We start from the raw sequence: 17428 nt of genomic DNA, 5'->3' as shown, positions 1-17428 counted from the left end.
TTGGGGATAAGAGTCTCATGGACTTACCTGCCAGGACAGAACCATGATCCTCAGATCTCCTAAGAAACTAGGATTACAGGCATTAGTCACCAGCTATTTCTCCATTCTTTTAGAAGGACTTGAAATTTTCATCATTCCTGGTACTGGCTTTTTGTGATGGGTGATCTGGGAAATTCTCAACCAAAGCCTTGCTAAGGACCTAAAACACCATAAAATGTGCACCTTCCTGACCCCTCCCTACCCAATTCCAGTCACTCCTCATCCATTGCTTCTTTCTGGGGCCTTTTTGCTGATGTCTCCTGAAATATATAGAAAGCTTGCCAATGAACCAGAGAGTAAGGTATCATTTAACACTTTACTGACTGAAAGTGTGACAGTTGGGTGAAGACTGAGCCAGGAAAGTGAAAAAAAAGTAAGTAATAGCCAGGTGTCAATGGCTGACACCTGTAATCCTAGCTACTCAAGAGGCTGGGAGCTGAAGATCCTGGTTTGAAGCCAGCCTAGACAGAAAAGTCCATGAGATTTATTTCCAATGAACCACCAAAAAGGCAGAGTAGAAATGTGGCTCCATTGGTAGAGCACCAGCCTTGAACAAAGTCAAGCTAGGGTGCTGGGCCCTGAGTACAAGCCCCAGTATAAGCAGACATAGAAAATTAAGGCAAAAGGCAGAAAGTGGCGCAGAAGGGAGTAGGAAGAACAAAGTCATATAATTTCTATCACATCACACACCAACCTGAGAAGGAAATGAGTGAAAAAACACAGATCTAGAGAAAAAGAGAAAAATGCAGGAAAGCTTGACATTCACTCAGCATTTACTGGGCTACCACATGCTACAAAGCACCACCAGCAATACACATATGTGCACAAGTCAAGGAGGCAGGCTTTAGCTGCCCCAGGCCAACACCAGTTATGAAGACCTTAGAGTTCACTGTGCAAGTGGTAAGCAGGAGTGCCTAAGGGTGGATGGAGGGGAGCTCAGGAGAGGAAAGAGTCAAAATTTGTCTCAGAAATAATCTTTTTATGTCAGGATCCCACTAAGGTTAGTGGTTGCACTATTGGCAAGAAGAGGGAATAAATGTTGTTATGAAAATATAGATTTATGTTGGCACTGGTGGTTCATGCCTATAATCCTAGCTATTCAGGAGGCTTCAGTCTGAAGATCATGGTTCAAAACCAACCCAGGCAGTACATTCCATGAGATTCCTATCTCCAATTAACCACCAAAAAGAGCCAGAAGTAGAGATGTGCTTCAAGTAGTAGAGCACTAGCCTTAAGCATTAAAAAAAAGAAAAAGCTCAGGACAGCACCCAGGTTCTGAGTTCAAGCCCCAGTACTATCACCAAAAAATAAATACATACATACATACTGAAGGACTGATTACTTGACTCTCCTTTCTAGGCCCATTCTTTCTATGTATCCAAAGATAGGATCTGAAGGATTGATTCTTACTTTATTCCCCAAGATCAAGCAAGATAACAAGCTCAACCACAGGCCTGTCCTCAGGCGTTCCAATCTGGGCTGGGCCAAGGACACCACCCTTGGTCACCAGGAGACAATAGCCCCTCACCTCATGTGGAGCATTCCACTGTAGGGCTGGTCAAGGACATCACCCTGAGACCATAACCCACTTTCTGTTTTCTATTTCCTTGTTAATCCCTATTCCTTTTCCATTCTCCTTCATTTTTCCAACATACATACATACATACATACATAAAATGGTGTTTAAACCTAAGTCATTCTGTGGCCTTGCCTGGCAGATTGAAAGGAAGATTTTCTTATTTTGCAGTCATGGAAGCCAAGGACAGCTCCCTTAGACTGAGTCAGATGCCTCCTTGGGATCTAAGGACATTATAAGGGGTAGTGGCTTAAGCATTCTCTGTCTACTTGGTTGATATTGTGGGAAACATTTTTTATAAACACCAATCAGAAGAATAAAAATGTTAAAAAGTTCTGGCTTAGAATTTTATAATATAAAATTAGAAAAAAAAATAGAATCCTGTAATTCCCCTATGCAATCCTATCCACTACTGGCATTTGTGTTTTCCCACAGATGTTTTCAACACATATTTTTACAAGACTACATCTGCACTTTCATGTATCAGTATCATTCACATGCCTTTAAAGATATACCAGATATGTAACAAATATTGTTTTAAAGGCTACTGAATGGCTATTATGAATACATGTTTTCAACTATATATAGTATTGAGTCTTCCATACTTCTTTTACAAAAAGAACCTTGTACACCTACTTAAAGATAATAGTAATAAAAAGAACCTAAGTGACCACTATTTTGCAAGCAGTTGTTTAGTCACCTCATCTAACTGGTACTCAGAAGGCAACTAGGAAATACTGAGAAAGGCCTGTTAGTAAAGTCAATGCAGAGGGAACCCATGAGCAGAGTTATTTCTTAAACAAAAAGAAGCTCTGCTTAGAATTAGCACTTATCAATCCCCATCAGGCAGTAACAGCAAACACACCAATCCCCAATGTCCATCTATATGTGGAGAAAGAACTCTTTGTACCCAAATATCTATAGCCCAGATTAATCTTTTCCTGAAAGACTCTGAGGACACACTAAATTAAACAATGTCAACAAGGATTAGGAGCATAATAAGTCTCTGGAGAAAAACAGTGAATGCCAAACTCTTAGGTAATCATTGTCAATAATTAAAAATCTTTCATCATGGAAGTCCCATGTTAAATATTACATCCTGATGGAATTTTTATCTTTATTAGCCTACATCTGCATAACCTGTAAGCACTATATATTTGCTGCATTCGGTTTTCAACATTTCATTTGAAAACAGAATTTCTCTCTAGATGCTGACCCTATTATCCTTTCATCTAGGAATATATCATTGGCCATTTATTTGTCCACAGCAATATATTTCTAACTATAAAAATTCCCCTTCCTCCATTACTGGAGCTTACTCTGGGCCTCAAGCTCTCATCTAGCTACTGCACTCAAGGTGGGCACTGTAGCACTTGAGCCACACCTCCAATTCCAGATTTTTGCTGGTTAATTGGAGAAAATAGTCTCTCAGAATTTTCTGTCCTGGCTGGCTTTGAACAAGATCCTCAGATCTCAACCTCCTAAGTAGCTAGGGTTACAGGCATGGGCCACCAGTGTTAAGCCCAAAACTCTTTTTCACAGAAATAGGTTTCAAGTGACCTTACAGATTGTTAAGCACATTAAGTGGTTTTTAAAGAGTTTATTACATGTAAGTATACACTCCCTCCTAAAGAGAGAGTTGGGTTGGAATTATTTTGTATAACTACTTAAAGATGAAGGAGGAAGAGGAGCAGGAGGAGAAGCAGGAAGAAAAGAAGGAGGAGGAGGAGGAGGAGGAGGAGGAGGAGGAGGAGGAGGAGGAGGAGGAGGAGGAGGAGGGAGGAGGGGTGGAGAGGAGGAAGAGAAAGGGGAGAGGAGGAGGAGGAGAAAGAGGAAGAGGAGGAAGAAGGAGGAGGAAGAGGAGGGTTTTCTTCTCTACTTCTTGGAGTCCCTAGAACAATCCACCAAATGTCTCTCAGGCTGTCCTTGCTCTTAACCCAAATGGAATGGGAAGGGGCAGTGGCTCCCAGTGGCTCCAAAATAGAATGTCACACTTCTGCTGGGTTGCTGTCAACTTTCTGCATAGACTGGTTAAAGAACCATCTCTCACAAGTACAGTCTCGCCTCTTGTACACTTGTTACCACTGGGGAAGCAATCAACCTAGTAAGATATGCCCAAGATGAGATAAAGATTAAATTACTCAAACATTGCACACAGAGACAGCTCTGATTTTTAAAGTATCAGATAGTAATACTAAAGGTATAGAAATTAGAGTTAGAAGATCAAGGACAGAATGCTGATCACTGATTACTGGTTATAACCATAAAAATGAGACAATAAACCTGAAAAATCAGGCCACAGACATGTCAAGAATCTTTTTACTTTTTGGGCACTGTCTCTGAGCTTCTTTTGCTCAAGGCTAGCACTCTACTATACTTGAGCCACAGTGCCATGTCCAGCTTTTTCTGTTTATGTGGTGCTGAGGAATCAAACCCAGGGCTTCATGCACAGTAGACAAGCACTCTACCACTAAGCCACATGGACTGAGAATTTCCACAGCTTGTACAAACTAGGACAAGCTCCATCTTCAGACCACATGAACAGGACATACTGTACCTTGTACACAAGTCACAGAATCATGAGAGAGGTTCCATCCCGAAGGACAAGCACAAGAGTAGTAGTGAGGACTCTGGGTGGAGAGCAGACAGAGATGACTGCACTGGGCCGAAGCACATGGATTCGAGGCTGTAAGAGAAAAAAACAGAAAAGAACACATCTGTGAGTGGAAAATCTCCTACCTTACAGTCCACAAAACCATGCTGTGGTTATCCTTCCCAAGGCTCCCAGTCTTTGGAGCCATGAACACTGTGTAACCTCTGTGTAAGCACACAAGTTAGGAGTGGAGTGTACCCAAAGTCTCAGGTCAATCTGGTCTATAACAAGCCATGAACAAACACATTGGGTGATCTGGAACTTAGTAACAGAAATACAATGCTAAATAATATGTCTCCTTGCCTGACCTAAAACACATCTTTTTACACCAGGTTTATGTTTGCTCTGTGACCTTGACATTTACACAGTGCTGTCCAAGTTTTTGATTAGATAATAATCTTTTATTTTTCCACTGATGACATCTTTGTGTGTCTCAGCTCCTTGAAAAGAGAGGCCCTGTATTCATCCCTAACTCACATGATGTTTCTTGATACTATCTGTACTTGCTACACATGCCAGTTAAATTATTAATACACACACACACACACACACACACACACACACACAAAAACTGTCAAGTATTAACTAGATAAATACCCAACATCATTGTAAGCACTAGAGATAATACAAACATGGCAAAAACATACAGTTTAGTTCTGTATGTACGTGTGTATGCAATTTTAGAATGTGAAAGTAAAGAACAAAAGAATTAATTATTAGAGGAGTGACTATTTATATAGGGCAGTCAAGAAGGGCCTCTCTAATAATGTTCCTTGAAGACAATATGCTATAAGCCAACTGTACAACTCAGTGGAGGAGGGAATTGGGGAGGGGGGAAGGTGGGAGAAAAATGAGTGAGGAGGTAACAAGTTTGATAAGAAATATACTCATAGCCTTACATATGAAACTGTAACCACTCTGTACATCTCTTTCGCAGTAAATACATTAATTTATTTTTAAAGCAAATGAAATACAATTAAGTGAATTAAATGATACTAAAAGATAATAATAAATGGTTGCATAAAATTTAGAATGTTCCTTGAACAGAATCTTAAATGGCATGATAAAGCAACTCATACAGAGACATGGAAGGCAAAGGTTCCAGACAGAACAAAGAGCTAGTGCAAAAGTTCAGGGGCTGGAACTAGGCTAGTAGGCTTCTGGCCCATGATGTATATAATCCAGAGTTTGGTAAAAGTAAGTAGGAGGAGAAGAAGCCAAGGCAGAGCAAGGTAAGACTCTAAAGTATGAAGAGAGGGATTAAGGGAGTAGCTAGGGGGTAGAGTGCCTGCCTAGACAATGCAAGGCCCTGAGTTCAAATCCTAATACTGCCAATAAAAACAAAAGTGGAGGGCTTTGCAGAAAGATTATGGAAATGTTAGTTCACTTACTTTACTTCCCTTTACTACCAGGAAGAACATAAGCAAAACCAAATCTTTGAGTTGCTACCCACACCACATGTTTGCATGAGGGTGACTTGGGTGTTACCTACAAGGCAGTGTGCTATAAAATACAGAGAGAGAGAGAGAGAAAGAGAGAGAGAGAGAGAGAGTCCCAAGATGGATGCAGGTGGCGCACACCTGTAATCCTAGCAACTCAGGCTGAACTCTGAGGATATACTTTGAAGCCAGCCTGGGCAGGAAAGTCTGTGAGTCTTATCTCCAATTAACCATCAAAAAGGTCAAAGTGGAACTGTGGCTCAAGTGGTAGAGCACCACCAGCCTTGAGCTGAAAAGCTAAGGGATAGCACCTAGGCTCTTAGTTCAAGCCTCAGTACCAGTACCAACACACACACACACACACACACACACACACACACACACACACACACAAATGAGTGCCCACAACAAGCTGCTTTAAGCCATCAAGGGGCAAGGTAAGAGGGTCTTAAGGTAGTATGTCAGTGAGGAAAATGAGGCTCCAAAAGATAACAGCAGCAGTAGCTAATTGCTGAATATAACAACCCAATGCAGACATGCTATTGTCTTCTACACAATCTACAAGGCTTGAGTTTCCCACAGTATAGGCCTGGGTAGAGCATGGAGCAGTGTGGTTAGTGAAAAGAGAAAGCTATTTCCCAAACAAATCAGCTGCTACAGCCTGCACTTATCATTTCCTGACATGATTTCCAAGCAACGCTCAGGCAGGATGTTTCAGTGTGATCACTTACAGTCAGGTTGCTTTGAAGGATGCACGGCAACAATCCCAAGCGGCTGGGGGACATTATAGATTATAACCGACTGGTTGCCCCCATGCCATCTGTTGGCTTTCATCACCTTCCGAGTACCACGGTCAGTCCAGTACACAGAATCCTCAAAGAGAGTCAGGGCATGGGGATGCACCAGAACCTGAGGAGAAAATGGCAATGAAAATTGTTCTCACCCACAAATGAGAGCCAAGGAGAACTAACTTAAAATTGGTATCTGGTTAAGAACTTGGTTTTCTTTGCATTAAGAAATCAGTAAAAACACCCAGAAGTATTTGTATAAGAGGCCAAAAAAAATAATAAACCCCACCATAACACTCAAAATAATTTAATGCACAAATGTCTATTCTATTAAGGACACTGGCCATTCATTCTAAAATGAAAATAAAACAAAAGCATAGAAAGCAATAGGTCTCTCCAGATCACCAATTAGCTAGAGGTTAGATGTAACTTAAAAACCCAGTTCCTCAAAGTTTACTGCAGGGCCCAGGCATTCCCCCCTTTTTACCCCCCTACTTACCCCCCCCCTCACTCCCCACATCCTCACCACTCCTTTCCTAGTGCTATCTAGCCATTCACTGTTTCCCATCAACCTGTTACTGCTTAAGTACATATTTTCTGAAAGGAAGGAAGTCTCTCAGGGACTCTCTAAGTAACAGGAACTGCAAGCAATCTTTTTTTTTTTTTGCAAGCAATCTTAAAGTCAATAACAGCTCTTCAATAAAGGTATATTGTTTTGAACTTGTCCATTTAACTTATAAAAATTAATTCAACAATATTTATGCATTTATTGGAAGTATGTGATTTGCACTCAGAGCCTTGTGCTTGCCTAGCAAGCACTCTACCTCTTGAGCTTATTACACTAACCCTTTTTATGGTTATTTTCAAGAAAGGATCAGCCTGTGCAGCAGTCCTACTATTCATGCTTCCCATTGTCACTGGGATGGCAGCTATACACCACTGCACCCAGCCACTGTGCTCCCCGTTTGCCTAGCAAGCACAAGAAGAGTTGAAACCCTAGTACTGACACACACACACACACACACACACACACAATCCAGTGCACGCACACACATACATACATATTCACCAAGCTGTAAATTAATTAGAAAAATTTAAAAGTAGTTAAATTATTAACTATAAAATTAATTTTTTAAAGGTAGAGAAACAAGAGATCACCATTTACAAACCGATTCAGTCATAAAAGCTATTAATTCATCATGGCACAAGCTGATCATGAATTATAATACAAAATATTTCTTTTCATCCTATTAACAGAGGACGTGTTGTCCCTTTCTGTTGTTGATACTTCCTAGATTGGCCTGATGGTGTTACTGATGTGAACATTAATTTCTTAAGTCTTCTTGATACTCTAGCCATAATGGTATTTTTACTTTGGTTTCCTTCATTGCCAACTTACCAAATCACTGGCTATCACCTGTCTCCGATTATGTCCATCATAATCACAAAAGTCGATGTAATCATGATAGGCATCCATGAAGTAGAGTAGTCTGTTGGGGTAGTCGATTGTTAAGCCACAGGGCCAGTAGATCTTGTCCTGGACAATGATAGTGCGTGAAGTGCCGTCCATGCTGGCACGTTCAATACGTGGGTGACGGCCCCAGTCTGACCAGAACATCAGATGATTACTGTGGAAAGAAGCTAGTTACCAACTGGAGAGCATATCTTAATATAAAAAAAAAATTGTTCTTTAAAATAATATAACTTTCTCAGCTCACATAGAAAGCCTCAAATCTCAATGGAAAATAACAAGTTAATTAAAACTATTCCTGATATTAAATTTGAAAAGAAAGAAATCTATTACTCCTAACCAAAATAAAAGAGACTATAATTATTCTAATAATAGTAATAGTAATAGTATTATGTATCTTGTTCGTGCTCTGCTTAAAATACAATGTCTCCAACTCATAATGAATGGACATAGCTTAGTATTTCCTCTGAGTGCCACAAAGGAAAACTATAATCATAATAAAATCACAGGCCTTCTGGGTGTTTTTATAACATTCATAAAAGAAACAGTGCACAATGACACTGGAATGTCTCAATAGTGATTTGTATGTGTGCTTAAATCATAAATAGTTCATCCAGAAAAATCCTTCTGTCCTTGTTTGTCTACCCTGATATGTTTTAGATAAGACAATCAATTTATTCCTTCTCAGAGATTCATCATAAATATCACTGGTATGTAATACTTTACATCTAAGTAATCTTCCTCAATCAAACATAAAATGCCTAATTCACCATTATGCAGAATAGAATCTTAACTTCTAAAATCTAGCTCAATTCACATGGGAGAATTTCTTTCTTCTCTTTATCTCCATCAGCTAATTTTCTTGCTTATACAACTTACAAAGGGGCTCTAGTGAACAATGTGAAACTGAAGCGGGAAAATCTGACTATTTTTCTTCAAAGTCATTGCTAAATGGTCTGCCTATGGGTTATTATTGCATGCATTAATTAGAAACTTAATTATATAAATATATAGCAATCATTTTAATACTTGCATCGCCAAGTTAATAAAACTCTTACTTTACTCTGGGATCTAATGCTAGTCCTCTTGGATTTGATACGTTCTTGCTAATCAGCACAGTCCTGTGACTCCCATCAATTTTCGAGACTTCAATTGTTTCCAGAATATAATCTGTCCAGTAAAGGTTACGGCCTATCCAGTCCACTGCAATAGTTTCAGTTACAAACATGCCACTGTCATGGATCTAAAACCAGAAGGAAAATCAAGGGTAAATACCAAAGAGTTCGATGAGTGAAAATATAGAAATTACATAAAAATCTAGAAGATAGCATACACCATGTTCTTTTTTTTTTTTTTTTTCTTTGCCAGGCCTGGGCCCTGGACTCAGAGCCTGAGCACCGTCCCTGGCTTCTTCCCGCTCAAGGCTAGCACTCTGCCACCTGAGCCACAGCGCCCCTTCTGGTCGTTTTCCATATATGTGGTGCTGGGGAATCGAACTGAGAGCTTCCTGTGTAGGAGGCAAGCACTCTTGCCACTAGGCCATAGTCCCAGCTCCTAGTATACACCATGTTCTGTGACAGCTGTTGTCCACATGGCTAATCAGTAAACTAAAAGTATGGTTTTCTAGGGGAAAGTATACAAAATTTTTCTAATACAGACTATAATAAGATGACTCTATTATTCAAATAGCAGGTAGTTTCATTTTGATTTCCAAAGTTGTTGCACTTACACTACCTAACAGCATTGACCATTTGCTATGTTGACAACCTTATGATCCTTAAAATGTTCCTATGCCAGGAGCCATTTCTTTATTGATTAAGTGCCAACAATGACAAATAAAGTCCTGAGAGACAGAGGAAACATAACTGTCAAGGGAAACTCCAAGAAATGAATTGAGATATTTAACTAAATTAAAGAAAAATAATCCCTTGACACTCTCATACTTTCCTATGCTCTCACTCACAAAAGAATGCAAAAAGGAACCTCAGAGACATGAAAAGTCTCTGCACCACATGACAGGACAGAATCATAGATAGTCCATCTGTAAGAGCCCACAGTCTTACCTAAGCACCCACAGAGAGGAGTCATACACATGCAGACCTCATGTGATAAGCTTCTTGGCTGAAGGCTCAGCTGTAGAGTATCTGACTAGCAATCACAAGGCCTTGAATTTAGTCCCAGAAAGGACTCTAAGAACTGTCAAGGGTGAGGAAGGTAGGACCTTCACTAACATGAACAGCAGCAAAACAAACTTAAGACAGGGAGCCAGGTAGGCCAATGGTGTGTAGAAAGTAGACTTACCACTCTTTTGTCTGTTCCATTTTGAAATGCACTCCAGACTTTGCCCTGACGTAAGTCAGACCAAAAGATTCGACCACTGACTGAATCAAAATCAATAGCTACAATGTAAGAGCCATCCGTTATCAATGAATAAGTATTGTGGCCCTGAGAGGTGATGTTGTCAGCAATAACTTTGTTCACACTTGACACAAGTAACAGAAGACTTCCAGATGCTGTCCAAGGAAAAAAGGCAAAAGTGTCAGTGATACTGGGAGAACAAAACAATCCCAGGCTCTCTTAACCATCTTTTGGTAATTTTTGGTAACCAATACTTTTGGTAACTTTCATGATTCCAAACCACAGTAATGGGGAAGAAAGGGCTAATAAGAATTATTTTAATCAGGGCTGGGGATATAGCCTAGTGGCAAGAGTGCCTGCCTCAGATACACGAGGCCCTAGGTTCGATTCCCCAGCACCACATATACAGAAAACGGCCAGAAGCGGCGCTGTGGCTCAAGTGGCAGAGTGCTAGCCTTGAGCGGGAAGAAGCCAGGGACAGTGCTCGGGCCCTGAGTCCAAGGCCCAGGACTGGCCAAAAAAAAAAAAAAAAAAAAAAGAATTATTTTAATCACATCATTCTTAACTTCAACAATTAGATGATTTTCATGAGTATTTAAAATAAATTCTTTCTGAAATGTCTTTCTTGCTGGAATTATCTTTCAGTGGGTAAATGCCAATGTGAAGGAAGCTTGCCTTCTTCCATGTTCTGTATTTATTTTTGTACTTTACTTATCTTCCTTATTAAAATGTAAGCTTTTCTGTAACAGAAGTCAAGTCTTAAACATTTTTTTGTAGCAAGAACCATGTCTTAAACCTTTTTGTTTTCCTTGAGGTATTTAGCTACAACACAGAATTTTAATTGCTTTCCAACATCCTGTTCCCTGTTTTTCTTTGTAGCAAGCAGTAAGACATGCTATATTGTTGTTCTACCCAAGACCACTCAGCTTGAGTAAGGTCTCTGACTCCATCAAGCTTGCAGCAACCATGTGACTAAGTTCTGATCAGTAAGATGTGAGTAGAAAAGATTTATCCTCTTCCAGAATGCATCCTTAAAAGAAATCTGTTTGCCCTCCCCTTTCTCTTTCTCTTTCCTACTTTCTGAAGAAGGAAAGATTGGGACAACAACATCCCAGATGGAAGCCACATGGTGAAGGTAAAAGACCAGTGCCACACCCTGGACTACCTACCATCTATGCATCTACTTGTCCTACAAAGAAACTTTCTGACTTTATCCTCTTTCACCTGGTCACTTTAAAAACAGCCACACTGAAATTCTAATGCACAGTACAATCACTGTCATAAACTGGAAGCTGAATTCATTTTGGAATATGAATTCATATTGAATACATATTAAGTATCTTATATAAAGATACTTAAATATAATATAGAAATCAGAACTGGAGATATGACTCAAGCCAAGAATGAAAAAGTCAAATGAAAGTGTGTGGCCCTGAGTTCAAGCACTAGTATTGCAAAATGTTACATGTACACTATATATATATAGCATACATATATACTATATAAATGTAAATTTATATACATATAATTTGTATTTTTATGTATTTATAAATGTGTGTAAATTTTATGTATTTTTATAAACATATATGCAATTTTCCTCAATTTCTAAGTATAATATCTCATACTATATTGTTTACTATATATAATAATATAGAAATCATTTAAAATAAAATGAAAACCATTCTGTTATTTAAAATACTAAGCAAATCATCAATGTTCTGTAATTGTTTCAATTACTGTTTTCGAAAGTCCATTAAGACTTTTGAGGTTGAAGATATTACATAATATGTCTAATATTCCAATCTGACTCCTAGTGAATGCTAACACGTGCCTATGCATATCAGATAATCATAAGCTCTGGGATAGGCTATTAAACTGGCAGCAGTTGGTTTATTTTTTAAGATTAACAATTAATTACCTGTAACTTTGCAAGTTCTCCCATCATCTTCTAACATGTAATCTTGATCACACGAGCACCGGAAAGAACCTCTACTATTGTAACAGTGCTGGCTACAAAAGCCTGGAATGTCACATTCATTTATGTCTTCACATGTCTTAGTATCATTGGCAAGTTTGTATCCCTGTGGACATATGCATCTAGCCCCAAAGGGCCCTTGAACACACTGGTGAGTACAACCGCCATTGAAATTTGAGCAGCTGTCCTGGTCTAGAATAAAGATAATCACAAAATGAAAAAGTGAATCATCTTTGATTTGGTATCAGCCATGTCTCATGCTACCTTCACTGTGATGCTCAGATAAGAGCTAAGGACCACAGTCACTTAGATGAACATAATCCACAAGACTTAGATCATTTGTTTCATTATAACTCTCCAGTATAACTCCATTTGATACAATAAGATAACCTTGGAGAAATACTGTGGACATAAGTAAACAAAATGATCATTGGTAAAGCATGCCAAGAAAGCTCACTTGCTGAAATTCTTCTACTTATGTAGAAATGAAGGACAAGACATAAATACATAAGAGAAAGGGTGAAGTGTCTATGAATGTGAACACAGGGAAAGGAAAGTAATTGGAACAATAGAGAGTACATATCCACTAATACTCCTTATGGTTGGGGACAAGGCAGCAATGCATAAAGCCACCCAAGGACAGGTCACATGCCTGGGATGCAAGAACCTTCTGTTGCTGTGAGTAGCCTAAGAGTCACAACACACAGCATGCACTAGACTGGGAAGTTGTGGTCATTAGGACACTTTCAGCACAAACACAACACATATGAAATCATAAGAATCTAAATACTTCACAATCATACCTGGCTGCAGTTCATCTGAGAGTGAACATTGATTAAAGAGGAAAGAAAGAAAGGACAGTAATTAGGATCACATGCCAATCACTGCATTTTAATCACAGCAAACACAAATCCCCGAACTTCATTTATTTTATGGCAATTTGTGATTGAAAATACAAAGTATTAATGCTAGAAAACTTCATGAGCACATTACCAACAGAACCCAAGTTAATTTTGACCATCTACAAGCCTACTTTGATCTCCTTTTTTGAAACAATGACATATAAAGAAGGAAAAACACATAGCCAAGTGCAAAGGATTTAATGAGAAATATTATCCATTGATGATTTACTTGAATTCAATTCCCTTTACCCCTAACAGATTTAAAGTCACAGAGGAACTAAGATCCCCTCCTAAAAAGCTTCATGGGGATTGTGACAGTGGACATGGGGCATGCAAGGCTGCTGCTCAGAATGAATTTGAGGCCAAGAAGGTATAGTCAGAAAACTTACTGCAAAGCGGGGACTCATCTGTCCCATTGGGGCAGTCAAAGACGCCATCACACAGAACACTCAGATTCACACAGATGCTATAGCCAGGGCACTGCCACTGCCAACTGGGACAGCGAAAGGGCGGAGGAGGACAGTCCTTCTCATCACTCATATCCCTGCAGTCATTGTCCCCATCACAGAGCCACGCTCTGTAGATGCACCTCCCATTGTCACAGCGGAACTGTGATGGAGAGCAAGTCTTAGGGACACAGCCATTGTGCTCATCTGATCCATCAATGCAGTCCGGATGTCCATCACACTCCCAGGTGTTTGGGATGCACACACCATCACCTTGGCACTGGAACTCATCTGAATGGCACATACCAGGGGGCCTGGTTGCTAGAAGAAGAGAAGCACAGGGGAAGTGGCAATTTATAATCCATTGTCTAGTCTAGAAATCAGAGAAAATGACTTTGGATCAAAAATTGCTAGGGTGTGTGTGTGGGTGTGTGGGGGGGGGGGTATGGGTGTGGGTGTGTACTATACTGGGGCTTGAACTAAAGAGTCTGGGCACTGTCCCTTAGCCTTTTCACTTAAGGCCCTACTACTTGAACTACAGCTAGACTTCCAACTTTTTGGTGGTCAATTAGAGATTTTAAAAAAATCTCACAGACTTTCCTATCCAGATTGTCTTAGAACATCAACCCTCAGATCTCAGTCTCTTGAGTAGCTAGGATTGCAGTTTAGCAGCACCAAGCTTCAGTAGTAGGTTTAGAATAATAACTATGGAAAAATTAATATTAAAGACCAACATGACATAGGGTCTTGTCCCACACTGAGGTACACAGAAATAGTTCTATGTATCAGATTGTGGATATGACAAGAAACTTAAGAAGAGAATGTATAACTCAAGGAATATGAGATCCTGAGTCAAACTACTTCCTACATTTTTAATATTTGTTCAACAGCAGATTCAATATAACAGAATGTATCCATCTTTCTATTAAAGAGTCATCATTGAATTTCTGCAATTCTTTTTTCACTGTTTTGTTGTTGTTGTTGTTATTGTTGTTTTGCTGCTCCAGGGGCTTGAACTCAGGGCCTGGGTGCTGTCCCTGAGCCTGTTTGTACTCAAGACTAGCATCTACCACTTGAGCCGCAGTGCCACTTCCAGCTTTTTCTGAATAGTTTATGGAAAATAAGAGTCTCATGGACTTTCCTGCCTGGGTTGACTTCAAACCACCATCCTCAAAACTCAGCCTCCTGAATAGCTAGGATTACAGGCTTGAGCTACAGAAGCCTGGCTTACTGGTTTGCTTTTGCTCGTGGTTGGCCCTCCACCATTTGAAATCCCTCCAGTCCCCTATTTCTTTATTTTTATGGATTAAACTTTTCAATTGAGATTCAAAAGAAGCCAATCACACATCTTGAAATGCAGCAAAGTCTCAAAAGTTTGAAACCTACTAATCTGGAATGTCCTGGGAAAAATGAAAATGTCTAAGACATGTTTAAACCACCTAAGAAACTGTTTGAAGGACATATTTATACAAATAATTGATTTTCCAATTGCAAACTTTTCTGGTAGTTTCTAGATTCTTAAAATATATTTAATACTAGATTCTTTTAAGAATACTTTGCAATTTGGGATGCCTTTCCCCAATTTTGACAGAGCAGTGATAGCAGCAATAGTTTTGTTTTGTTTTGTTTTGTTTTAGGAAAATAAAGAAATGATCTCTTTGTGTGAATTAAGCTGGCACATGGTACTTACGACAGCCAATTTCATCAGAGTTGTCTGCACAATCAAAAACACCATCACAACGATAGCTGTTAGAAATACATTCACTCCCATCAGCACACTTGAACTGAAAACTGGTGCAGTTTAATACTAAGGATGGAAGAGAAGAGCATTAGAAATTAGCTCGGAGTTAGAATGATTAGACATGGGGATTCTTCTAAACAGCAAGAAAAGAAAAGCAATCCACTCACCACAACCAATCTCATCAGATCCATCTGCACAGTCCTTATCCCCATCGCAGACAAAGGATGCGCCAATACACCGATGATCAGGGCAACGAAACTGATTTGGTTGGCAAGTCTGTGAATTTTCTAATGGCATAGAAAAATAAAGCCAAGTTAAGTTTATTTCCTGCTCAATAGATACCAAACTGAAAAACACCCAGTAAATAGCTACATACGTTATCTTAGATTTACATATGTCCAAAATTCCTTCAAATCAGAAATTTTGTCAAAGTCAGCCCACCAAGACATCTCAAAACTTGCACAATCACAGGAAAGAGTCCAAAAATGTGATTACATCATGATGAATAGAAGACAGTCAAAATGAGTACCATGTTTTTGGACTGGCACTACAGCTCACAAATACTCAGTAAGTCTCTGAGTGTAGAAGAACTAACTATCCAATGGAGGCCAACTAAGCAGTGTAGGCAACCCAACCCACATGCCCACAGCAACAGTGTATAGACAGATCACACTGATAGTTCAACCCAATGTCTAAACAGAACAATTCTAAAATCCAAAGACCTACTAAGTAAGGTATAGCCTTCGAGTCACATGTGCTGACTCCAAGTCACAAAATAAAGTGACTGTTGAAGACTCATGGAATTCAAAAATTAGAAGTGATTTATTTCAAAGCCTAACAACTTTAAGAGAAAATTGACTTGTCATTAACTAGTCATTAACTTGACTAAAATTTACTCCAGAGAGCTCTGCTATACCTTAAATTACTATTGAAGATATGGAAATAAATGACTAACCTAAAGGAATGACAACTAGGAAAATAAAAAACAGCTATATAAGATTATTAGATATTTCAAGCCAGGTATAATGGTGCACATGTTTATATAGTATTTTTGTAATTGTTTTAAATATCTGAATTATTAATTAAGGGATTCTTTTTTCCCCAAGCCTAGGCCCAAGCAATCCTCCTGCTTCAGCCTTAGCCTTCAAGCTGCTGAGAAAAGTGCATAGCACTGAACCTGGCTCTGGGTCTGATTTTTTTTTAAGTTCCTATATGAATGAATGTCATCAGAGACAATCTTGTTTTGCTTCCATAAAGCTCAGTATCTGTAGAAGAACTCAAAGCCTCCTGTTTGCAGGTACACATCTGTGGACACAGGGATTGACAGGCATGACAAAAGGAGTACCTACAATGGAATGGGAATTGTGAGGATCTGTGGAAAGAGCACCCGATCAATTGACGGTGCATATGGATTTACTCAGCTTACCAACAAATGCATTCCAAACTTACCACAGTTCTTTTCATCAGATCCATCTCCACAATCATTGTCTGTGTCACAGACCCAGCTTCTTGAGATGCAGTGGTTATTATCGCAAGTGAAGAAGGACTGAGGGCAGACAGTAGGTGCATAGGTGGGGCAGTTTTGCTCATCACTGCCATCCGTGCAGTCGTTATGTCTGTCACAGTGCCAGTGTCCAGGGATGCACTGCCCTCCGTGGGCACAGGTAAATGCCGAAGGTGAACAAGTATTATCTACAACAGCCACAAATTGGTAATGAAGACATTGTGCTTGTACTGCCATTTAAATCAGTTCTCACCTTCTAAAGGCCAAGTTATATTTTAGTGGACCATTACTCAATAAGGAAAAATGTGCACCAAATTTGCATCACCACCATCATCATCATCATTTATTTAGTATCTATCATATATCAAACACCTTTTGTTTTGTTTTGGCTTGGCTGTCAGTCCTAGGTCTTAAACTCAGGACCAGGATGCTGTCCTTGAGCTTTTTTTGCTCAAAGCTAGTGCTCTACCACTTGAGCCACAGCTTCACATTCAGCTTTTTGGTGGTTGCTTGGAGAAATGAGTGTCATGGACTTT

General features: G+C 39.4%; 1 protein-coding gene across 1 annotated transcript in view; it reads right to left on the bottom strand.

The window, feature by feature from the left end:
• Positions 1-17428, bottom strand: part of Lrp2 (LDL receptor related protein 2) — a 195972-nt gene that overhangs the window by 87243 nt on the left and 91301 nt on the right. The window contains exons 22-31 of the mRNA XM_048345285.1: positions 16838-17080; positions 15556-15675; positions 15338-15454; positions 13591-13968; positions 12243-12491; positions 10268-10479; positions 9025-9209; positions 7895-8123; positions 6439-6616; positions 4173-4301 (exon numbers count right to left, since the gene is read on the bottom strand). Coding sequence (XP_048201242.1) covers positions 4173-4301; positions 6439-6616; positions 7895-8123; positions 9025-9209; positions 10268-10479; positions 12243-12491; positions 13591-13968; positions 15338-15454; positions 15556-15675; positions 16838-17080 — 2040 coding nt within the window. The remainder of the gene's footprint in view (positions 1-4172; positions 4302-6438; positions 6617-7894; positions 8124-9024; positions 9210-10267; positions 10480-12242; positions 12492-13590; positions 13969-15337; positions 15455-15555; positions 15676-16837; positions 17081-17428) is intronic.

The sequence above is a fragment of the Perognathus longimembris genome, chromosome 4 (genome assembly GCF_023159225.1).
Source record: "Perognathus longimembris pacificus isolate PPM17 chromosome 4, ASM2315922v1, whole genome shotgun sequence".
Taxonomy (NCBI): Eukaryota; Metazoa; Chordata; class Mammalia; order Rodentia; family Heteromyidae; genus Perognathus; species Perognathus longimembris.
The sequence above is the reverse complement of the archived record's forward strand: the minus strand, read 5'-3'. Positions and strand labels throughout refer to the sequence as shown.